General features: G+C 40.6%; 3 protein-coding genes across 3 annotated transcripts; 1 reads left to right on the top strand and 2 right to left on the bottom strand.

Annotated features, from left to right (window-relative positions):
- Window positions 1-3,509: 3,509 nt before the first annotated feature.
- LOC310748625 (vomeronasal type-2 receptor 26-like) lies at window positions 3,510-10,091 on the top strand (the record flags this gene model as incomplete). The annotated part of the gene is made up of 6 exons (XM_083584476.1): window positions 3,510-3,769; window positions 4,001-4,289; window positions 5,647-6,504; window positions 6,867-7,094; window positions 7,710-7,836; window positions 8,984-10,091. The coding sequence occupies 6 exons, from the start codon at window positions 3,510-3,512 to the stop codon at window positions 9,886-9,888; spliced, it is 2,667 nt and encodes an 888-aa protein (XP_083440602.1). The 3' UTR covers window positions 9,889-10,091.
- An 880-nt stretch (window positions 10,092-10,971) lies between these two features.
- On the bottom strand, window positions 10,972-12,036 carry LOC310748624 (olfactory receptor 12D1-like; the record flags this gene model as incomplete). Its single annotated transcript, XM_083584475.1, has 1 exon — window positions 10,972-12,036. Exon 1 carries the CDS (start codon window positions 11,908-11,910, stop codon window positions 10,972-10,974), a length of 939 nt encoding a protein of 312 aa, XP_083440601.1. The 5' UTR covers window positions 11,911-12,036.
- A 2,788-nt stretch (window positions 12,037-14,824) lies between these two features.
- On the bottom strand, window positions 14,825-15,778 carry LOC310748623 (olfactory receptor 12D1-like; the record flags this gene model as incomplete). The annotated part of the gene is made up of 1 exon (XM_083584474.1): window positions 14,825-15,778. One exon carries the CDS (start codon window positions 15,776-15,778, stop codon window positions 14,825-14,827), a length of 954 nt encoding a protein of 317 aa, XP_083440600.1.
- Window positions 15,779-23,879: the final 8,101 nt, after the last annotated feature.

The raw sequence follows: 23,879 nt of genomic DNA, 5'->3' as shown, positions 1-23,879 counted from the left end.
AATACAAGGTAAATCAATTTCATATGAACACCAATGATTGAAATATACCATAGCAATCAATATATTTAGAATAGGGATTTATAATGAAGGAACTGGGAGAAGCTAAATATAGTAGCTTCCAAAGATTCCTGAGTCATGTGTTTTCTTTCTTCTACATTTTCTTAGTGTAGTATAATCAACTTCATATTTCTGGAAAGATTTCCATTGCCTTTTTTGGGAACACAATCCTCCAAAAGGCATTAAAAAAAAAAAAGACTGCTAAAGAGCTCTGGGAAATCCTGACCCTATGCGGGATGTGTGTGTGTGTTAAATTCAGTTTCTAACATTCAGCGAAATCATCCTCAGTGAAGGTTTATATAATTTGCAGTGAAGGTTTATATAATTTGCGTAGTAAAGTCCCCTTTAGGGTGCCCAGAATAGCACAACCCTGTTTTTCCTTTAGGGATTGCCAGAGGGCATGGAAAGGCTTTTTTCAGTACTGTTCTGAGGATTTTCTGGGGAGAATTGTTTGAAGTAATTGGGAGAGGAAAGAGATTCTAAAGACTATAAGGGATGTAGAAATAATGAGCCAGAGCAGGACTCTATATCAGTTGGAATGGTTCACCTTGGTTCCTTCCCTCTCCTCCCTGCCATGTGAAGGGGAAGAGTAGCCACGGAGGGTTCAGGGAGTTGATAGAAAAGAGGACCACACAAACACCAAGCCTGGCAACCTAGAAGTGGTGTGGTGGATTATGAAAACCAACACCTTTTTTAGTTGGGAGATTTAAAGAAGTAGCTGGGAGATACAATGATACTCAGGATTGAGGAATGCTGTGCAGGCAAGAGGGGAAGAGACCAGCTAGGAGAAGGCATGAGAGGATCTGAAGTGGATATTGACCAAACATAAAGAGGGATAAAGGTGGGGGCACCGAGTGGATGAGTAATGGAAATTATGCTGAGGAGGGAGGAGATGAAGGCTGCAGTGAAGTACAGTGGTACCTCTGGTTGCAAACAGGATCCGTTCTGGAGGCCCATTCACAACCTGAAAAGAGTGCAACCTGAAGCGCAATATCTGCGCAGGTATGGGGTGCAATTTGGTGCTTGTGCGCATGTGAGAAGTGTGATTAGCGCTTCTGCGCATGCGCGAGTGGCGAAACCCAGAAGTAACCCTTTCCAGTACTTCCGGGTCACCACGGGACACAACCTGAAAAGACATAACCTGAAGTGTCCGTGACATGAGGTATGACTGTAACTGTAAGAGCACTTAAGGAGAGAGTTAGGCCTGGCTAGAAGGAAACTCACAGGTCTGGGGTTGCACCATCTTCCAGTGGTGAAGCAAGTGAACAACACCCACCTACCCCTCACACATGAAAACAAAGCTCACCACAACCAATCACAAACAAAAAACCACACCCTAGGCCAAGCCCAACCTCTCTCACCACCAAAGGAACACAAGCGAATAGCAGGGAACCTGCACAAGCGATGCTGACACAAAACCCCACACATATATTAAGTAAAATAGAAACATTGCCACCTGAACCCACCCCCACTTGCCTTTCCCCCCTACACCTCTTTCCCCCTTTTCTTCCTAATGTAATGCTAAGGTCTCAACAAATGAAACTGATCTGTAAAAATGTTACTTGAAAAAGAAAAAAAAGAGACACTGCTCATACTTTTGTAAACCAAGAATTTTTTAAAAACTAAAAATATATTAAATAAATAATTTATTAAATAAACAGTGCAGTCACTACAATGTTGACTATATGCTGGAGCACAGAGTGATAGTACCCATACTCTTAAATGTGGAGCTGGGGCAGGGGAGTCAGAAGGATGCTTTACAATTCTCCAGTGCCAGTTTTGCATTCTTCCCCCAATCAGGGAATGCTAAGTAAGGTTGGGGGGGGGAGAAGGTGTATGTGGAAAGGAGTCATGAGCATGAGTTAGAGATTGGGAGATTTACCTGTTCTGAGGGGGTTGTACTCCTTCTGAAGGAACAAGTACAAAGTCTGGGGGTGTTGTGGATCCATCTCTGTAATGGAAAGCCCAAGTGATGTGAGCAGCAAGGAGCACCTTAAACCTTCTTCATCGGGCAAACTGGATATAACTATTCCAGTAGCCTAGATACTGTGATCTATGCATTGGCCACCGCATTATTAGATTCCTGTAATAAAACTTCTGTGGACCTTCCCTGGCTACAAGGAGCAGAACAAAGGATCATAGGCAGCAAGGCTGATAAACGAGCTTGGTTTAAAATGAAACAGAGCCTTTGCCAGTCACTAGACAAAGTTAAAAGGCATGAAACATATATTTACAGGACCCTGAAATTCATATTATGCAACCTACTCCCAAATACAGTACAGAACATTTAGAGTATCAGCCACTTCCGCCAGCAAACACACACCACCAACCTGGCTTATATTACAATCATGAACATTTTTAGTACTGCATTGGTAAAGAATCTTAGAATTGAATTAACTATCAGTAAAAATAAATGGGGCCAACAATTTTTGTGAAAGATCTGTTGAGAGAATACTATCCATCAACACAACATGTTGTGACTCTCATTTTCCCCAGACTAGGCTTCCCAGTTAAGCCAAATATTAATGACCCATGAAAGAAGTAGACCCTTGTACTGGGCAGAACTGGATCTACCAGCTGTACAAGACTAACCACTTACTATCCCTCAAAGGAAAAGCAATAATAATAATGAATTTATAATTTAAAAAAGGGGGGAATCTTTTAAAATTTTTGTTATGCATAATAAAACATCGCAAGTCAACAATACACTGGGGAATGATAATAATACCTGTCGAAATTGCTGGTTTATGCAACTGACATTCAGCACATGCTAGAAAGGTCTGAAGAAGAGCTATAAAACACATGTATTCTTCAGAATAAGATCTAAGTAGAGGCAGGGCTTTGCCATTCTTCTGTTGAATAATTTCTCATTTATATGATAGGATATATTTCCACAAACTGATTTATTCTTTTTCCTTAAAGAAAAATACATACAAAGTAAAGTGAGGAGATACAGACTTGGATCTAGACAGTATGAAACCCACTGATATCAGCGGGAGTCACATTCCACTAATTTATTCAGCTCAAAGAGAGAAACAGATGAACAATATTAACTAGAAGAGTGGTGCTGCCATGGAGAACATAAAAATTGTTGAGGTTCTTTGCAGATCACTTAATGGTCTGCCTATTGTAGCAATTTTAAGGTGCTGAGGCTGTATAATTTTAAATAGCATACTATTGCTTCTTCGATTTTGAATCCTGTATTTGATTGTATTACAGCTTGAATTCTATAGAATTCTAATTGCTCTTTACAGACATGCTGTGGACAGCCTGAACTAAGCAAGCAGACCACTGGTGGTCCACAAACAACAATTTGAGAAGCCCTGAGCTAGAACACAAGGCTACTGGCACCCAAATTCCATACAAGCAAAGCTGTAAATCAGTGCAATCATAGTATTAGCTACCATTTGATTGACGCTGTAGCAACTGCAATGCTACGTATAGAGGGTAACATGGGAAGTGACAATTGGAGGGGACGTTTTGTGAACAGAGTCATGATGGTGATGCTTTTGCTGCTTATACTGTTGTGTCATACTGTATGCGAGTCACATTTCATTAATTGCAGCATACGTGATGATCCTCTTCCTATTCCTCATGAATTCTACCAGGCAGGGGACCTTGTGATTGGTGGGATTGTTTCTCAAGTCTTCTTCTTGTATAATGTACTTTCTCTCCTGGAACAGCCTACACAGAATGTGATTGGTGAATCTATGTAAGAGACCATGCCATTCCCCCCTTTTCCTCAGTATATTAACCAAAAACATGATCCCAAAACATTTTGAGCATTTAGTTCTTCAGTTGAGATATTTTATTTTCATTATACTTTGAGTTTGTTTTCTTCACTGCAGTCTTGAATAGATGCAGATGACAAATGAATAATACAAATGTGTTTTATTGCTTCTGTCATTGTTGTTTTATTAAATAGCTGTAATTTACCTTGCAGTTCAGTGCCTAAGGACTACCAGCACATCCTGGCCTTAGCCTTTGCTGTAAAAGAGATAAATGACAACCCCAACATCTTACCAAACATTTCTCTAGGATTCCACATTCTTAATAGCTACACTGCTAGCATGACCTATAAGGCCACCCTGAGCCTGCTTTCTAAGCAAGAAAGGTTTTCTCCTAACTTCAAATGTCAAAATCAGAACAATTTGGTAGCTGTTGTTGGAGGATGCATCTCTGAAATCTCTGCCAATGTGGCCATCATTTCAGCAATCCACAAGACACCACAGGTAACCTGTGCATAGGGGTATGAATTTATTTTTGCAGTAGTGGTACACCATCATGATTAAAGGAAAATGTGTCTGCAGTCTTTTGGATCATGGGCAGGGGGTGGGCAGGAACACTTTTTCACTTTATGGAAACTTCTAGGGGTTAATGTCAGGGGTGCGGGAACAGAGGCAAAAGATTGCAGGGATCAAGAGATGTGACTCTTACCTTTGAACATTCCATTATATTCCAGAAACACAAGATTAAGCAGTTTTTACACCCAGAGAACACACAACTATTTCCACCTCTAGCAGGCTTAGGCATCATCACGGTACAAATACACTATTTAGACATGCAGCTTGAACAGGGTCAGTATGGGACGTGGCCTTCATAGAGACATTGGGTTATGGAAAACATATCATATAAGGAAAGGTTGAAAGAAATTGGTATGTTCAGTCTCTTGAAAATGAGTCCAAGGTGCAACATTACAACACACTTCAAAGACTTAAGCAGTTGCCACATCGAAGAGGACAAAGCTTCATTCTCTATTGCTGCAAACGTAGTACTTGTTTAAGGTTCATACAGGGTCAGTATGGGATGTGGCCTGTGTAGAGACATTGTGTTCTATGCAACAGCATGCTTTCTAACAGAGCAGAGACAGAGAATCATTTTAATATTTGATTATGTGGGGCGTGGATAAAGAAAATTCAGTACTCTTTTGTATTTGAGTATCTGAAATTGATTAAACGGTCTAAGCAGGCAGAAATACAACCAGAGGAGCTCTTAGTAAAATGGCAGGTCATCCCTAGTGGCTGGACTTGGCTGTGAAATCCCAACATGACTAAGTTAGGCCCCTTCATTTAGCTTTACCTGTATACAACCATAATTTCCAAGTCTCCAGAAATTTTAATTCCTCTTCCTTTTGTACTAGTAAGACCTCATGGTGACTACTATTGCCACACTTAAAAGGAATACACTCATTTCAGAATAGGTTAAGAGCAGGACAGTGCATACGGCCAGGGGTATGGAAAACATCATAAGTTGAAACATCAGAGGTTGAAAGAAAGTGGTATGTTCACTCTCTTGCAAACGAGTCCAAGTTGCAACATTACAACACACTTCAAAGACTTAAGCAGTTGCCACATACAAGAGGACAAAGCTTCATTCTCTATTGCTGCAAACATAGTACTTGTTTAAGGTTCAAAATTCGGACTAAACGTACTTCAATTATAAAACAAATGAAACAGCCATTGTTGCAGAAACTGTGATTCTGGTTTTCAAAAGGATATTGAGCTAGATGACCTACAGGACCAACTCCAAAATACTGATTTACTGTTCTCTTGTAATCTGTCTGAGAAATATTCATGGATTTTATTACAGCTCACTTATGGATCATTTTTAGCAGTACAAAGTGCAAAAATGCTATTCCCATTCTTGTACCAGATGGTTCCCAATGAAGCCCAGCAGCACAAAGGACTTGTCCAGTTACTTCAGCATTTTAGATGGACCTGGGTTGGGCTTTTTGCCGTGGATGATGACAAAGGGAATAGGTTTTTACAGACAATAGTACCAATGCTTACCCAGAATGGTATCTGTTATGACTTCATAGTAAACATACCAAAATGGAGTTATATGGATGAGATGCTAGACTGGTTTTTTAAGCACATGGATGCTTATATCATTGTCTTTGAAAGAAAGGCCAATGTATTCTTTGTATATGGAGAACCTCCATCCTTTCAAGTTCTAAGAATGATGTTGTTTCTAGCACCCTTGGTGGACTTGCCCCCTCTAGGTAAAGTGTGGATTATTACATCCCACTGGGATTTTGCATCACACTCTATTCAAAAGATTTGGGATTTACAAACTTTCCATGGTTCCATATCCTTCACGGTTCACTCAAATCAGCCATTGGGATTCCAAAATTTCCTTCAGATGCTAAGACCTTCATGGGCCAAAGGAGATGGTTTTATCCAGGACTTTTGGGAACAGGCATTCAACTGTTCATTACAAATGTCTAATGTGCAACATCAGGAAATGAAATACTGCTCTGGAGGAGAGAAGCTGGAGAATCTTCCTGGGACCTTGTTTGAAATGGAAATGACTGGCCACAGCTACAATGTCTACAATGCTGTCTATGCAGTGGCACATGCTTTGCAAGCCATTTACAAATCCAGTTCTAAAAGTAGAAGTTTGGGAGAACGACAGGAACTGTTTTTTCAGAATGTGCAACTATGGCAGGTAATAGCAACTGAACATTTTGAAAAGACTATGTTTTCTTCCAGAAACCAAGAGAATTACTAGTCTGTATGATACAATTCCTCTTCTGTGGTGCTTCTCATTTCCTTTCACGTTTTTCCCCCTTTTGGAGATCTATTTGGATAAGTATTGGTTGCTCCATGATAAAATATTGTTATTTCAATTCATAGTCACGCATTAACTTGGAGCTTATGGAAATTGATGAACATTAGAAATATCAAATAATCATATAAGGTTTCCAATTCAAGAACAAGACATGATCGCCCAATGGATGAAGTCACCACATACATTGTTGAAATGTTTTGAAACAGTTGTTGCGTTGTTGATACTTTCTTTCTATTTAGGTCCATCATTTTCTAAGGACGATGTTGTTCAACAATAGTGCTGGGGATTCAGTGTTTTTTGATGATAATGGAGAATTAGTTACAGGTTTTGATGTAACAAACTGGATTATTTCTAAGAATGGTTCATTGTTTAGGATCAAAGTTGGAAAATTGGATCCTCATGCACCTTTAGGAAAAGAGTTAAGCATAAATAATTATCAAATTGTGTGGCATAAAGTTTTTAATCAGGTGAGATACAGTTCTGTGGCATTTGATGTTTTGACTCAAAATTTTCAAAGGTTTTGAGGACATCTAACTATATTTCAACTTTGATTTTTGTTAATCTCAATAGGAAGTATTATTATTTCATGAACCTTTTTGAAAACGTTATTATATTCCAGTTCTAATTCTGATTAATTCCAATTTTATGTTTTATTTTTCCTCTCCCCCAATAAATAAATAACTTATTTCATGAATTGATTTCAGGATGGGGGGCTCAGTATTATCTTTAATGGACCCTTTTCATTTTAACAGATTTTTCCATATTTAAGGGAGCTATATCCACCTATCTAAAAGTATACGTTTCTACATACACTACTAAACATACATCTCTCCATAGAGGCAGTGAGTAAGCAATCTCAAAGTTCAAGGACACATTCTAGCCAATGAAAACAAAAACAAAAAACTGGAACAGAAAATGAAACATACAAAGTCCCCTCCACAAGTAAATCTTAACTAGGCAACACAGAGAAAGGTGAAGCATCCCTTCTCTCATTTGGGAGTTTTCCTTTCTTCTCCCAACCTGCTTTTTTGTCTGATCTCTTACGCTCTCATTACTAATCTCTCTTTAGTGTTTCTGTACAGGTGCTTCCCCTTTCTGTTTGCAATGACTACTGCTATCCTGGGTACAGCAGGAAAAAGAAGGAAGGAGAGAAATTTTGCTGCTATGATTGTGCTCCGTGTCCAGAAGGGAGGATCTCTAAGCATAAAGGTGGGAGGAATAGCAGGCACAATTATCATATTTGCATTTCCATAACTCAAAATAAAATGTAACCCCTTGAATGCATATAGAAATATTTTGCAACACATAATTTTAAACAAATCATAAAATACATTTCTAATAATATTTAAGAGTTTCAAAGAGTATGGGATTGAGTGAATTTGTGTCCATCCCTATCTCTCAATCTAAGAAACTTCACAGGGATGGTGTGAAGATCCCTTGCCAGGTAGTTCCACAGTCACCAACAGACTTTCCAAGATTTTTCCAGTCACAATAGGTAAAGGTAAAGGGACCCCTGACCAATAGGTCCAGTAGCGGACGACTCAGGGCTGGCGGCGCTCATCTCGCTTTACTGGCTGAGGGAGCTGGCGTACAGCTTCCGGGTCATGTGGCCAGCATGATTAAGCCACTTCTGGAGAGCCAGAGCAGCACACGGAAACGCCATTTACCTTCCCACCGGAGCGGTACCTATTTATCTACTTGCACTTTGACGTGTTTTCAAACTGCTAGGTTGGCAGGAGCAGGAACTGAGCAACAGGAGCTCACCCCGTTGTGGGGATTCGAATCGCCAACCTTCTAATTGGCAAGCCCTAGGCTCTGTGGTTTAACCCACAGCACCACCCACGTCCCAGTCACAATAGGGTATACAAGATAAACGTTTACTAATGGAACACCTGGCATTTCAAGTATATACTCTTCTTTTAATATTTTTTCATTTAATTGATTTTTATAATCTTACTTTGATGAAGAGCAAGCTATAAATTATTTAAATAAATACATAATAAAGGACATTTCTGCTTTCTGCATATCCAATATCAGATATGAGAACTCATTGTGGAAAATTTGTTCCATAGTGCAACAACCTAATGTTTTACTGTTTCATGAGACAACATGAAACATTGTGAAGATTGTTTTTAGATTCTGTTTGTGTGAGAAAAAAATAAAAATTCCAAAGAAATTAAATAAATTGAATGCAAACTTTTTTGTTTATGTTTTCATGTGCATTTTAAATCCCGATGAAGGTGTCCATCATTAGATTCTTAAAGAGGTCTGTAACAAAGAAAAAGTTAAGAACCAAGGCTTTTGCTATATATTGATCAGTGTCTGAAATATTTAAACAGCTCTTCCTTTATTTCAGATATGGATGCCTGCATGAAATGTCCAGAAGATGAGTATCCCAACCATGGCCAAACCCAATGCATTCCCAAGGTCCTAAGTTATCTCTCTTATGAAGAAGATTTAGGGCTTATCTTAGTTACCTTGACTATTTCTTTCTCTTTGATCACAACATTCGTACTTGGGACTTTTATGAAGCACAATAACACTCCCATAGTCAAAGCCAACAATCGGACTCTCACCTACATCCTCCTCATCTCCCTCCTGCTTTGTTTTCTCTGCTCCTTTCTCTTCATTGGAAAGCCTGGAAAGGTCACCTGCCTTCTCCGACAAATCACTTTTAGCGTCATCTTTTCTGTGGCCCTTTCCAGTGTTTTGGCAAAAACAATTACCGTGCTTCTGGCATTCATGGCAACCAAACCAGGATCAAGTATGAGGAAATGGATAGGGAAAAGGCTGGCAAATTCTATTGTCTTTTTCTGCGCCTTTATTCAGGCTTGCATAGGTACTCTTTGGTTAAGTACATCCCCTCCATTCCCAGATACGGATATGCACTCACTGCATGCGGAAATCATACTTGAATGTAATGAGGGTTCAGTTGCCATGTTTTATGGTGTCTTAGTCTATATGGGTTTGCTGGCCATTGTCAGCTTCATCTTGGCTTTCCTGGCCAGGAAGTTACCTGACAGTTTCAATGAGGCCAAATTTATCACTTTCAGCTTGCTGGTGTTTTGTAGTGTTTGGTTGTCCTTTGTTCCCACCTATCTGAGTACCAAAGGAAAATATATGGTAGCTGTGGAGATCTTTTCCATCTTATCCTCTGGTGTTGGATTACTGGGTTGCATCTTTTCCCCTAAATGCTACATTATTATATTCAGACCTGAGCTGAACACCAGAGAACAACTAATTGGTAAAAAAAGAACATGAGTGCATATTTTGGGAGGGTTTTCTGCTTTTGTCTGTAGTTCATTTGAAATTCTGGTGGGAGGGATTTTATAAGAAATTGGTGATGTCTACTTGCTTGAGCAAACATCTGTCCTTAAATTATTATATGCATTCCATTTCAACTTGGTTCTCACTTTAGTCGGTTAAAACAATTCCTGTTTAACTGGTCAGTGAAATCCTAACTTGAATGAAGGCACAGTTATCAACTCTGATGATTCCTCCTTGTGCGGGTCCCAAGCATTTAAATGGCTTGGAACAATTTTTTTTAAAAAAATGTGTTTGTGTGTGTACCCTTTAGAGTGCCCAGAGCACAACCCCTTTTGTCCTCTAGGGACTGCCATAGGAGGTGGAAGGGCAGTCTCTGAGTAGAGTTCTGGGGATTGTCTGAGGAATCTTAGAATTGTAGAGCTGGAAGGGACCACACCACAAGGGTATGTAGGTTAATGGGCTAAAACAGGCCATAACTTTATTGGTTACAGATGTGAGTGGTTTGGCTTAGGCATTGGCTGAAGCCCAACTATATCTTGACTCCTGCTTGTATACAGAGAGTCAAACTAATGGTAAAACACCAGAAGGGGAAGCCCTATGACTTACATCAAATAGAGGCACCCCGGGGGGTACCCATTGGGGTCATGGCATGGCCCTAGCCCCCCAACTGTGCTGCGGTTTAAAACACCCATGGCCATACACCCTGCCAGCATTGATTGGCCGGGCAGGTGTGACATGGCCAGGGGTTGGCTTGAGGGGTGCCTCAATCCCCTGCCCCCTAGCCAGGCCACCAAACAAAGTGTAATGTGATGCACATTGCAGGGTGGAGAGAGTCCTAACTTCACATACGCACACATTCATGCTGAATGCTGGCTGGAACTGGCCAGAAGTGAAATCTTGGGGTCATAGTCTATAGCCACTCTGTTCAGGTAGTATTCTCTCTCAGCCCTACCTGAAGATGCTGGTGATTGAATCTGAGACCCCCTGCATCCAAAGAAGATGCTATATCACTGAAGTACGGCCTCACATTTGAACTATTGCTCTCACATTTCACCTATCATCTCACCTTTTGACATGTCATCTCACCTTTTGACAGCAACAAGCTACCAGTATTTTCCTTATGGCTAATTTCATTTCCTTGTTTCTCAGGGTATAAATAAGGGGATTTAATACTGAGACACCTACATTGTACATGAGGGTGGATATCATGTCTGACAGTGGTATATCTCCCGAGGAAGGCAAATAGTTGAATAAAACAGGCACATAGAGCAAATTCACAACTGTGAGGTGGGATGTGCATGTGGAGAAAGCTTTCCATCTTGCTTTGTTTGACTTGACCTTCAGAAGGAGAAAAGATATTATATAGAGGTAGGAGAAGAGTGTGAGGATGAATGGGATCATGACAATTAAGCCAGTGACTGTGTTGAGAAGGCTGATGTTGAGCTGGATGCTACTGCAAGCTAACTTCAGCATTGGCTTGATGTCACAAAAGAAGTGCTGGACAAGGTTTGGGCCACAGAAGTGCAGACGGGAGGTCATCACAGTGTGCATGAGTGCATGGCAGAATCCAGTGCCCCAAGAAGCTGCTGCAAGCAATAGGCATGTGCATTTGTTCATAATAACAATGTAACGCAGAGGATTGCATATAGCCACATAGCGGTCATAGGCCATAACTGCCAGAAGGACACCTTCACTGCTTCCAGTGAAGTGGAAGAAATGGAGTTGAGTTAGGCATCCACTGAAGGAAATGTACTGAGGTCCAGATATAAAGCCTGCCAGCATCTTGGGTACAGTGACTGTAGCATAGCAAATGTCCAGGCACGAAAGATTGCTGAGGAAGAAGTACATGGGTGTGTGGAGGTGAGCTTCAGTCAGCACTGCAAACAAAATGATACTGTTTCCTAGCAGACTGATGAGGTACAACATCAAAAAGAGTAGAAAGAGAAAAGGTTGCAGTCCTTGGAGATCTGTCAAGCCTAGTAAGATAAACTGGCTCACTTCTGTCTGGTTCTTCATCTGTTTTCACAGAAGTGGTAGCCTGTTAAAACCTGTAGATTTTAGTAAGGACACAACATAAATAACTGAAATGTCTTGTCAGGGCTTATCCACATTTAACTTTTACCCCACTGTTTCCAGACACAAGTCTGTGCCTAAAAACTCTGTGTCTAAGTGTTATTGTTTTGCCCCAGAGCTTTCCCTGAAAAAAAACATGCTCTTTAGTGCTCAATCAATTTGAGTTTTCCATGGATTGCTATTTGCTCTGATTGAGCTTTAAGAGCAGGTTTTCATGGGGAAAGGTCCAGAGCAAAAATAAGAGCTACTCAGACATGGAGCTTTAAAGTGTGGTCCATGCCTAGAAAGAGTCAAGGAAAAGCAAGTGTGAATAAGCCCTCACTGCAGCCTCTAGTAGGGATATGCATGATGCCTTTTTCCATGCAGTACTGCTAAATACCTCAAATCCCATTTATTTCAATGGATCTCCACTAAGCAAGATTAAATCTGGATCTAACCCACTAAACAAAACGGACCAATTTAATCACATCCTTACAGGTTTAGCATTCACAGTAATCAATTTGGATTTTTACCCCTTTCTCATTTTTAAGATTCTTATTTTTGATGCATTTTTGACTCTCTCTTTTTGAAGATATTTTCTGAATGTTTGATCTCAACATTTGTCCATACTTGAAACTTACCGATCTGTTTGAATTTCTATTGAAGATGCATTGAAGGACAGTGTACCTCCTATCCAAGGGCTTATGCTGCTGAAATGTAACTAACAATACAGTGCTATAAATAAAAGTAGCTATATCTCTATAGCTGTAATGGCCAGGGGCACATTAGCCCCTTGAGGCAAAATGTATATAAGAACTGGCTTCATGAGTCCCACACCATATTATTATATGCACTGGAGACCAATTACTCAGTCCATTTCAACTGGTAGTAGTAGTGATGTGGAATACATTAATTAAGAAAGGGCTTCTAAAAGTGACAAAGGAATTAGTTGCACAACTTCCATAATATTCTTGCAGCAATGGAATCACCATCCATTCCCACCTTGGTGGCTTGCAGAACCAAAATTCTCATGAACATCAGTAGGCACTGCAGACTGCAACATACAGAATGAGAAAGAAGTAAGGCAAGCGAACCAGCAAAATCATTCGCTCCTTCTTAACTCCTTAACTATTGCCAGAAATTTGTTTTTTATTTTTATTCTTTATCTCTGTCTTCACTAAACAGCCTTTTAACCTTCTGGACTTTAAGTGACTCAACTTACTCTAAATACTGGGTAGAGCAGTAAAGAACTTAACCATCCCACACCAGGGCCCCATAGCCCAGAGAGCAAACCATCAGGCCAGCTCTTCACCTTTAAAGGTGCCAATAATAGGTTATTACCTGAAAGGTGCCAATAATAGGTTATTACCTGAAACTTAACTGTTTCCCTTCTTGTATCTAACCTTCAAAATTGACTCAATGAAGTGCCAAATTAACCTATTAATAAACATGACAGCTTGGCTCTGAAACTGGCACGCCCCAAGGACATGTACCAAATATGCATCCAGATGGTATATGATACTAGAGAATAATAGACTGTGGGGTTTCCAATCACTGATCAATCAGTCAGGCTACTGATTGTCCACAGATCTAAGTAACAGGCACTGTGCTGCAGGCTGAAAAGGAAACAACAAAATACTGTTCACAATGCAACTGTTTTCCTGAATTCGAAGGGGGGGGGGGAGGTGAAATTATTGCTTTGGTGCTCCAGAATAAGAACATTGGGAAAAATATTGCTCTTCCAAGAATAATATTTCTCTTGCAAACAATTACAGTAAAAGTTCCAAGATGATATTTGATTAAATTATTCAGAAGAAGAATAAAAACAGAGGAGAAACTTGTTATGGTTCACAGGCAACTTTATTAAAGGGTCTGTTGATCAAGCAATAGTTCAGACTAGAAAATAAAGCCTGGAAATTAAGGGATATGCATGTGTGTGTGTGTGTGTGTGTGTGTGTGTGAGAGAGAGAGAGAGAGAGAGAGAGAGAGAGAGAGAATGTATATTCCACCTTTCCATTGTTATCATAATGCTGAGAGAAGCTTTCAAAAAAGGTAAATTTGGATGATTTGGGGGCATTCTCCCCAGTTGAAACATGATCTTAATAAACTACACAATTCAAATCAAGGACCCCAGAAAAAAACCTCTATAGCTTTGTCACTGTGAATTTTCTGACTATCTAACTCTATGTTTCCCTATATTTCTGTTTCCTTAAGTCCACATGTTTTGCAAGAAGTGAGGGTATCTAAATGTTGAATGTTGCCTCTGTAACACTAAACATGTCTGGCTTTATTTTTATTATCATTATCATTATTTAAAAAGAACACTTTTCCACTGCTGCTGCTGCTGGAAAAAAATCAGGTTTCTCTGCAGTGCTATATACCTGAAGAAAAAAACTTCTGGGCTTATTTGTGTGCAGTTTGGCAGGCTTAAGCCACTTTGCAGGAGCTCTTGTCTCTACAAATTACCAAAATTTGGAATTTTTATAGCCGTTTTTGGATCCCCTGTTATAAAGAATATGGGACAGAGACTCAATATATACAGAGCAGCTTGGGGCCCAAATTATGGAGGGGCCATACGACTCAAAGGTAGGTCAGATTGTTTTATAAACAAAGAAATAAAATACATAAAATAAAAAACATGGTGGATTAGGTTGCCAGATATGTCCTCATCATCTAATGTAATAAGGGCAAATGTAAAGTGGAATGCCCTAGATAATGCGAGCAGGGTCTGGGCTTGTATTTCTCTTTATCTCTTTCCTCCACCATGCACTTCTCAATACCAGAAACAAAACCCTATTTTCTCATTACAGGCCTGCATCATTTCTCAGATTGTTCAATCCTATTTCAGCTGACAGTGTTACAAACTGAGAAATAGATTTCACATCAATATCTGTATCCTCACAGTGATCAGTAATCTCCCCAGGCTTTTCCTCAGAGCTGACTTCATATCCTGGTTCCTCAGGGTATAGATCAAAGGGTTTAAGAAAGAGGTAACTACACTGTACATGAGGGTGGCTATCATGTCTCTCTGAGGTAAGTCTCCTGATGTTGGAGGGAGGTAATTGAACAAAACTGGCACATAGAGCAAACCTACAACTGTGAGGTGAGTGCTGCAGGTGGAAAAGGCCTTCCATCTCCCTCTGTGTGACTTGACCTTCAGTAACAGGAAGATGATGATATAGAGGTAGGAAAGGAGTGTCAAGAAGAAAGGGATCATGACAATTGAGCCCGTGACTACATTGAGGAGACTAAGATTGAGTTGTGTGCTACTGCATGCCAGTCTCAGTAGTGGCTTGATATCACAAAAGAAATGCTTGATGATATTGGGGCCACAGAAATGAAGTTGGGATGTCATTACTGTGTGCATCAGGGCATGAAAGAACCCTATAGTCCAAGTTGTGGCAGCCAGTAGAATACACACACGTCTGCACATAATGACTGGATAGTGCAATGGATTGCATATGGCCACATAGCGATCATAAGCCATGACAGCTAGAAGAAGAGCCTCACTGCTTCCTAGGAAATGGAAGAAATGAAGCTGGGTGATGCATCCAACAAAGGAGATTCTTCGATGAGCCAACAGGAATCCAGATAGCATCTTGGGAAGGATGACTGTAGAGTAGCAAATGTCCAAGCAAGAAAGGTTACCGAGGAAGAAATACATAGGTGTGTGGAGTTTGGTCTCAGTCACCACCACACACACAATAGTACTGTTGCCCAGCACAGTTACTAGATAGAGGAGGAAGAAGAAAACAAACAAGACCATTTGAACTTCCTGTTGGTCTGTTAAGCCCATGAGTATGAAGTGAGTGCTCTGTGTCTGATTCTCCATTGTTGCTGGGATTTTTAGAAAAAGCAGATAAAATAATTATTTTAGAATGTCATGATTATATATGGGGGGGATACATATAAAGAGGACTAAGAAATATGTGATTCCTTACATTTCAGAGAGAATTGCAACACCTGTGCTCATACTAACAATCCTCTTGGGAGTCCACACTCTCCACGATGAAATATTGCTGAAAACACTTCAACAGGTGTCTGCATCCTGCCAAGTAGATGATTATAATTTTGGTTAAAGAGTTGGCAGAAAAACTCCAGAAAAAATCAAATAGTTTTGGTCCTCTGAATTTCTTCCCCATCCCAATTTCCTGAAAATATGCCCTTCAATCATAATAGGGTGGGGTGGGGTTGGATTTTGTGCTGCTTTCTTGGGGAAAATAAATTTCCCCGTAAATTTCAGGAGGGGGGTGGCACTTACCTTACAAAGGCTTGGCAGGAAGGGTAGCTTGTAGGAAGCTGCATAAACCATCTGCATCCGAAACCTTTGACCAATGATTGGTCAAAAAAGAACTTCCTATAAATGTTGTCCCAGCTCCAAGGAAACATATAGCTCAGTAGGTTAGAGTGTGGTGCTGATAATCTCAAGGTTGCAGGTTTAATCCCCATATGGGAGAGCTGCATATTCCTGCATTGCAGAGGGTGGGACTAGATGATCCTCATAGTCTCTATGATTCTATATTTGTTCTATAAACACACACACACACACACACACACACACACACACACACATACACCCTGTGGCAAAACAGCTGATTTGTGTTAAGGGGTTGGAAACAAATTCTCAGAATGTTTCAGACAGCCCTAGTAAAAAATGTTGGTCTCAGATACTAGAAGGCCAGACAAGTTCCCTACTGTGATAGTTATGAAGTTGACACAATGGCTTTTGGGCAAGCCTAGCCTATTTCATAGAGTTGGTGTGGGAGAAAGTGGAGCACATAAATAACCCTCCCTTTCATTTGTGGCCAACAATCCAAATACATTTACCATATTTGGATTATGCAAGAAATCTTCACAGGCCAGAGAATAGATGCTGTAAATATGTGATTGCCAAAATGAAAGCACTGAGGCAGAATTTTCTGTTATCGTATTTATGGATAAAGGAAGCAATGAACTAAGGCAGAATGGGAGGAGTAGGAGGTGGTAAAGGCTTTGACTTGTGTAACAATATTAAAATATCCGTAACGTAAAATGGGAAGGGCAACTATTTTGCCCAGTATTCTCCAGGGGAGGACTGAAACAGCACTAGAGGTGCTCAACAGCAACAACAAAAATTCAAGTGATTTTTTGGGGGGGGAATCTTTAATAAGAATTGTTAGCTCACCTCTGCAGCCTTGAATGCTAGATTGTGGTGTTGGTGGTCATCCTTAACAGAAAGTCTATTAAGAACATAAGATGAGCCTTACTGGATCAGACCAAAGGCCCATCAAGCATTCTGGATCAGATGGATGGAGTGGGAGACTACCCTATCTATTCCAGATTTCCTGAATCTCCTTCCTGGATCCCCATCTCCTCCCTGGACCATAAGGATGTGACAGGAGAATACTTCATCTAATCCAACATCCTGGATCAGACAAAAGGTCATCTAGTTTAGCAGCTTTTTCTAATAGAGGCCAACCAGATGCATACAGAAAGCCCACAAGAAGGAACAAATAACAGCTCTATCCTCACTTGTGATTCAAAACAACTGGCATTTAGAGACATACCACCTCCAGCACTGGAGGTAGAACAAAGGCATTGTGGCTAGTAGCCATTATTCACCATGAATTTTTCTTATCCTCTATTAAAGCCATCCAAGTTGGTGACCACCACCACAACTTGTGCAAGTGAACTTAACTGCAAGAGAACTTCTTCTCTTTCCCATACAAAGTTATTCCCCATTATGTACCTGTTTCTCCTCTCTTTGATGGTGAAAAACTGGGAAGTAAAAAAAGGGATAAAGACTTGCTAAGTGCAAAATTAGAAGAGCAAGAGAAATTCCCAAATACTGCAGTGTAGCATCAAGATTCACCTGAAGAATAAACACCCTCCTGTAATCATATTGACTCTATATATCACTGTGGAAGTAAATACTTTATCTAGTCACTGATTACAATGAAACCACGAACCACTTGAGACAGCAAGGACGATACAATAACACAACAAATATTCCCGTGGTGGGAAGGCAAAATGGAGTGTAATTTTGAAGACTGAAGCTAGCAGGTGAATAAACAATCAACAATCCCATAGGGGATATGATGTTCAGATTTCATTGTATTTATTTGAAATCTCAAAGGTTTTGGAGATAACGCTATAGGATTTTGGTTTCCTTCAGTTGGGGGACCACTAGACTCAAAAAATATATCTCACTCATTCTTCCACACTGTGCTCTCTCTCTCTCTGTCACACACACACACACACACACACACCTGTAGCCCAACTCCCTGTAATAGCAAACTTAGCTGGTGAGTTCAACAAGGATTGTTGCTAAACCGGACCACTGTAAACTTCCTGCCACAGTTTTTATATAACCCTTCTCCTCTTTCACCCATTTCTTAAAATCTCACAAGAGCTTGGTTTAATCAGGTTTGCCTGACAGACACCAGGACTGGAGAAATAAGAATCACTTATTCTGATCTTCAACTTCATATGGCTAGAAATCCAGGGAATCATATGCGGAAATGGTTAGGGAAAAGACTGGCAAACTCAATTGTTCTCTTCTGTTCCCTTGTTCAGGTTGGCATTAGTTGTGTCTGGCTTGGAATATATCCTCCATTTCCAGATGTGGACAAGACATCCATGCATGGTCAAATCATGCTTGTATGTAATGAAGGATCTGTTTCCATGTTCTACATTGTACTAGGCTACATGGGTTTTCTGGCCATTGTCAGCTTCACAGCTGCTTTCCTGGCCAGGAAATTGCCTGATGGTTTTAACGACACCAAATTCATCACCTTCAGCATGCTGATATTTTGCTGTGTTTGGATGTCTTTTGTGCCAACATATTTGAGCAGCAAGGGGAAGTATATAGTAGCTGTGGAAATTTTTGCCATTTTGTCTTCTAGCTCTGCTTTGCTGGTTTTTATCTTTTCCCCAAAATGCTACATTATTGTACTCAGACCTGAGAGGAACAAAAAAGTGTATATACTTCAAAAATTTCTTCTTCAAAAATTCTTCTGTCAAACAATTTTGATGTGAATCTTGCACTCCCTGAGATAGTTTATGGTGGTGGCAGAGGAAGAAATGATAAATGAACTATACTTTATTATTATTATTGCATGGACAGGCGGAGACCCCCCAACCCCAGGCGACACCCAAGTGGAATAATGACTCAAGACAACGTGTTATGGGATTAAAATTTGGCCAAAACTTTATTAAAGCTTCAGATATAGGGAGACCTTGGCTTAGGCATTGAGAGTTTATCCCTCCCAGTCCCCGGCAGGGGATCTGGGGAACATCAGGGTTATCCAGAATGTGTGGGGATTGGGCTGGCTCTGGAGAACGTCTGTTCAAGCTGAGAGCCCGCCCACCATTTCGCTGCCATTGCAGGGGAGAGCAATGACAACCTATTGGCATATGGCCAATGCCTCCCTTCAAAACAACCCCTTTAACGGGGAACTCTGGGATCACCACTGCGGGGGGGGGGGCGTGGGTCACCACTTCACACACACACACACACACACACACACACACACACACACACACAGACCCATTTAGGGAAGATAGACTACAAGATTCTGCCCAAGGCCTGAAACTGCCAAAGTTGTGACATTTTACTACGGGGAAGGCAAAACCTGCCAATGCAGGAAAATTCCTTTCCGGCCCTTCAACAGTGACCATAACGTAGCAGTGCCCGTGTACCTGTGAAGAAGAGGTTAACCTGCAAAATAAGGCTTAACTGAGAGAGGGCAGGGTGGGAGAAGCTCTGAAGCCAACCGAGAATTCCCGGGTAATTTCCACCCACTGTTGTGTCCCCTTACCTGGCCAATTCTCTCCTGGCAACGCCTCCCCAGCTGGGATTGGGTAACTGGCAGAGGTAGGCAGCTACCACCAGGTGTCCAGTTGGGGGGGGGGATCCAGGCTGTACTGCCAGGAGCCGCATGGGACCGGGAGGGGGGGCTGTGTGTGACCACCCAAAAGGCTCCCCCCATTTGATGTGGAGAGCGGTTATTATTATTATTATTTCAACTTTTACACCGCCCTATACCTGGAGGTTTCAGGGCGATTCACAAGATCACAACATATAAAATCAAACCAAAAGCAGTAACCCAATAACCCTCCCCACCAAAAAAAAGCCACATTCTGAAAGGGTATTGGGTGTCAGTAAGATCAACCAAAGGCCTGGTTAAAAAGGAATGCTCTTGCCTGGTGCCTAAAGGTGTGTAATGAAGGCATATAATGTATCACACTTTAAATGCATTTTCATTAAACATCCACAATGACTCAGTTGGGAGTCATGGGCTTCCTCCAAACAACTTTTGGCCTGGCCTTTGGCTTAGACTCACTCTGACCCCTTATATGGGATTTGGTATATAATTTTTCCCTTGGCTTTTTTGCTGGCCCATGTAGGACCAGCATGGATAGCTGGCTCAGGTAAATATCTGATGTTTCCTCCTTTTATGGTCTTGATTTATGGGCTACTACTAAAATTAGCTTCACAAATATAAGATGTGGGACACATGGATTGCCAGGACCTAGGAGTCTAGGGGTCTTAGTAGACCACAAGCTTAACATGAGTCAATAGTATAATGTAGCAGCAACAAACCCTAATGCTATTCTAGGCTGAATCAACAGGAGTATAGTGTCCCAATCAAGGGAAGTAGTAGTACGACTCTATTCTGCTTGGTCAGACCACATCTGGAGAACTGTATCCAGTTCTGGGTGCCACAATTTAAGAAGCACAGAGAAGATGGAAGATGGAGCAAGCTTGTTTTCTTCTGCTTCAGAGGTTAGCACCCAAACCAATGGCTTCTAGTTACAAGAAAGGAGATTCCAACTAAACATCAGGAAGAATTTTCTGGTGATAAGAGCTGTTTGACAGTGGAACAAACTCCCTAAGAAGGTGGTGGACTGTCTTTCATTGGAGATTTTTAAGCAGAGGTGGGTGGCCATCTGCCAAGAATGATTTAGCTGAGATTCCTACATTGCAGTGGGTTGCAGTAGATGACCCTTGAAGTCTCTTCCAACTCTACAATCCTACAATTCTTCTGATTCAAAGAGCATGGATAAATAGAACTGGGTGCCATCAGGTCACACCCCTTGGATCAATGTTTGGATCAGAACTCCCCACCCCAGCACACATGTTTTATAATAATATGAAGGCCTGATTAAGGAGATGAAATGAAACGACATGACTTTTTTGCATTATTAATTGCTATAGAGTTATACTGGGAACAAATGGAGCTATGTCGTTTTCATCTGAAACATTCCTGATCACTTGGCTGTATCATTTCCCCAAAATGTTATATTTTATAATGTTAAGGCCTGAATATAACTCTAAAGGGCAATTTTTATGCAAACTGGTGTGAACTAAATTTAGGATATTTTCTTCATAAATTTACTCTCTAATCATGGTTGAAGGTGGAACTAATATATTTCACATTCTGTATGAAATACATTTTGAACCCTCTTATTTAGTTTCCAGCCTGTCATTACCGCACCAGTCAAGTGCTTTGTCCTGGGCCTGTGGCCAGCTGATGTCACTCATGAGATGAGACAGAGGGAGTCTATCCCTCCTCTTCCACCAAGTTAGAAAGGACTGCTGGAAGCAGAAAAAAGGTTAAAGTTGCACTGGTTGCAAATGGCTTGATGTCTTGAATTAATAAAAATTCCACCTCAGTCCTGGTTTCATGCCTTCCTTCCTGGGCAAATGTCTTTTATCTACAGTCCTGTTGACTCTTTGTTAAGTATAATTGTTTAATTGGCACTGAAATGAAGAACGGTGATGTGTATTACTGAAAGGATTTCACTGGAAGATTCCATTGAAGCTATAAGAACAGCAAAAAGAGCTCTCTGAGCTCCTTGATAGGTTCATAATTAACTGTTGTTCTCCAGCAGCAATCATGTGAGTGACTAACCCTAGATTGCAAATTAATTGCAAATTCACCACCTTGGTAGGGTGGCAGCTGAGACATTGTTCTCAGGCTCTGTGAGAGTGAGGTGTCTTCCAGGAACTCAACAGACTTAGGGGCTAATGTAGCCTGTATAAGAGAGAGCTATGCTTGTCAGCTCTAATGTTATTTTATTTTATTTATTTCTAAGAAGATGCTGAGCCTATGTCTTATGGAACTGTTTGGATGTATCATTTACTGGTTTCTGTTCTGCTTTGAGGAAAGTTCTGCAAGTAAAGTTTTGAATTTTTAAAAATGAGTCTAGATACCCTTCACCCTGCCACCTCTCCACTTCCTCTCCTGTCTGCTAACTCTCCCCTTTCAGAGTCTGGAAAGTTTCATATGGAGAGAGGTGGTCCCTAATATATTGTGGTCATGAAGAGCTTAAAAGGGAATGTGGCCCATGGACTGGAAAAAAGTTCCCCACCTCTATACTAGATGGCATCTTTGAGGATGTGGTCAGTTTCCTTCAAGTGTTTTCTTTATGACATGAGTTGAAGAACCTCCAGCCCCAAATAACTCTTCATTTGGCCCACCATTCCCACTTCCATGGCTTGGCAAATATGATATAATGATGCCAGATCTAGGGAAACTAAAGTCACCATTGGGCCAAAAATGTGTTTGCAGGTACCGCCAATCAGCAGATTGGCAGTGAGGTGCTGCAAGGCACTATTCTTCCCCCAATGCTCTTCAACATTTCTATGAAGTCATTGAGATTTGTCAGTGGTAGCACCAGTGCTATGGAATGCCCTGCCTGATGAAATATGGGACACTCCATGTCTATTGGCATTCTGCCAGCTTTTTGATCTACCTGAGCTGCCTATCTCAACTGTTTTGTAGTTTAATTTGATTGTTTTATGTTATATTATATTTATGGATGTTTACATTTTACTATTTGAGTTACTGGTTTTAGAACTCTCTAAAATTGCACAATTTATATACTTTAAATGAGGATGGGGATGAGGATTCCCCTTGGCTGACTGTGATAGACTTCTTACAAACCACAGACTCCAGCTTGGCCACAGTGCTGTCCAATAGATGTTCCATCCTACCACTTGACACCAAATATTCATCAAACTATGATGGATCTAATTTGGTTTAGCCCTCCATGCACATAAAGTTATGAGGATCTATGATTCCTATCTCATTGCCACACTTTCACAGCACCCACTGGCACAGTCATAATTAGAGTTGCATCATCTGTTTACAAAGGGAATGTGTACTTTTCCCCCAGAAGAGCAATTTAAGCACAGTTCTTCTTGAAAACTCAAGAGGTTGTATTTCATATTAATCCCTTGTGCCCATTCCCCACCTTTTAATCCCTCTTCATGCAAAACATGTTAGCGTGAGATGCAGTCATGTAAGACACGCAAGAAAAGTGTAATGTGGTCATCACAGCTGAGGAAATGAATCATTAAATTATTCTGCCTTCGTTCCATCTGATGGTCAAGAGGAAAGGTAGCTTTTTTATTCTCAGATCCTATCTCTGTTTTTCACTAGATGATTTAAGATTTGACATTCCTTACAGAACAATGCTAGAAAAGCAAATGACTCAAAGGGGAGGTTTTCTATATCTCTCTGTCTTTCTCTCAATGTTCCAATTGTCTTTCCTCTGTGATGCAAAAACCTAGCCATTGTTTCCATTATTTGCTAAAGATTTACAATAGAGACCTATACATGCCTTCTCAGAACTAAGTCTCATTAAGTTGAATGACACTCTCAAGAAAGTTGGTGTATGCTTTCTACCTTTGACAACACAGAGATGAGCACTTATTTCAGTGAGCTTAACCATGCCTGTGTTGAGGTGTAGCCCATAGAGCATTAGTACACCAGATGTATTTTCTGAATGACACTCTCATGGATCTCACATTTTCACATTACATGTCATAGAGATTTTGTTTCTGGGTTGTCGTTTCTTAGATTTTGCTTGAAATTCTTCAGACATTTCTCCTTTAGAGAAACACCCAAATTGGTCTCAAATGTCACATTGCACAACATTTTCAT

The sequence above is a fragment of the Podarcis filfolensis genome (genome assembly GCF_964270895.1).
Source record: "Podarcis filfolensis genome assembly, chromosome: 13".
NCBI classification, from domain to species: Eukaryota; Metazoa; Chordata; class Lepidosauria; order Squamata; family Lacertidae; genus Podarcis; species Podarcis filfolensis.
This window is presented reverse-complemented; position numbering and strand designations above follow the sequence as displayed.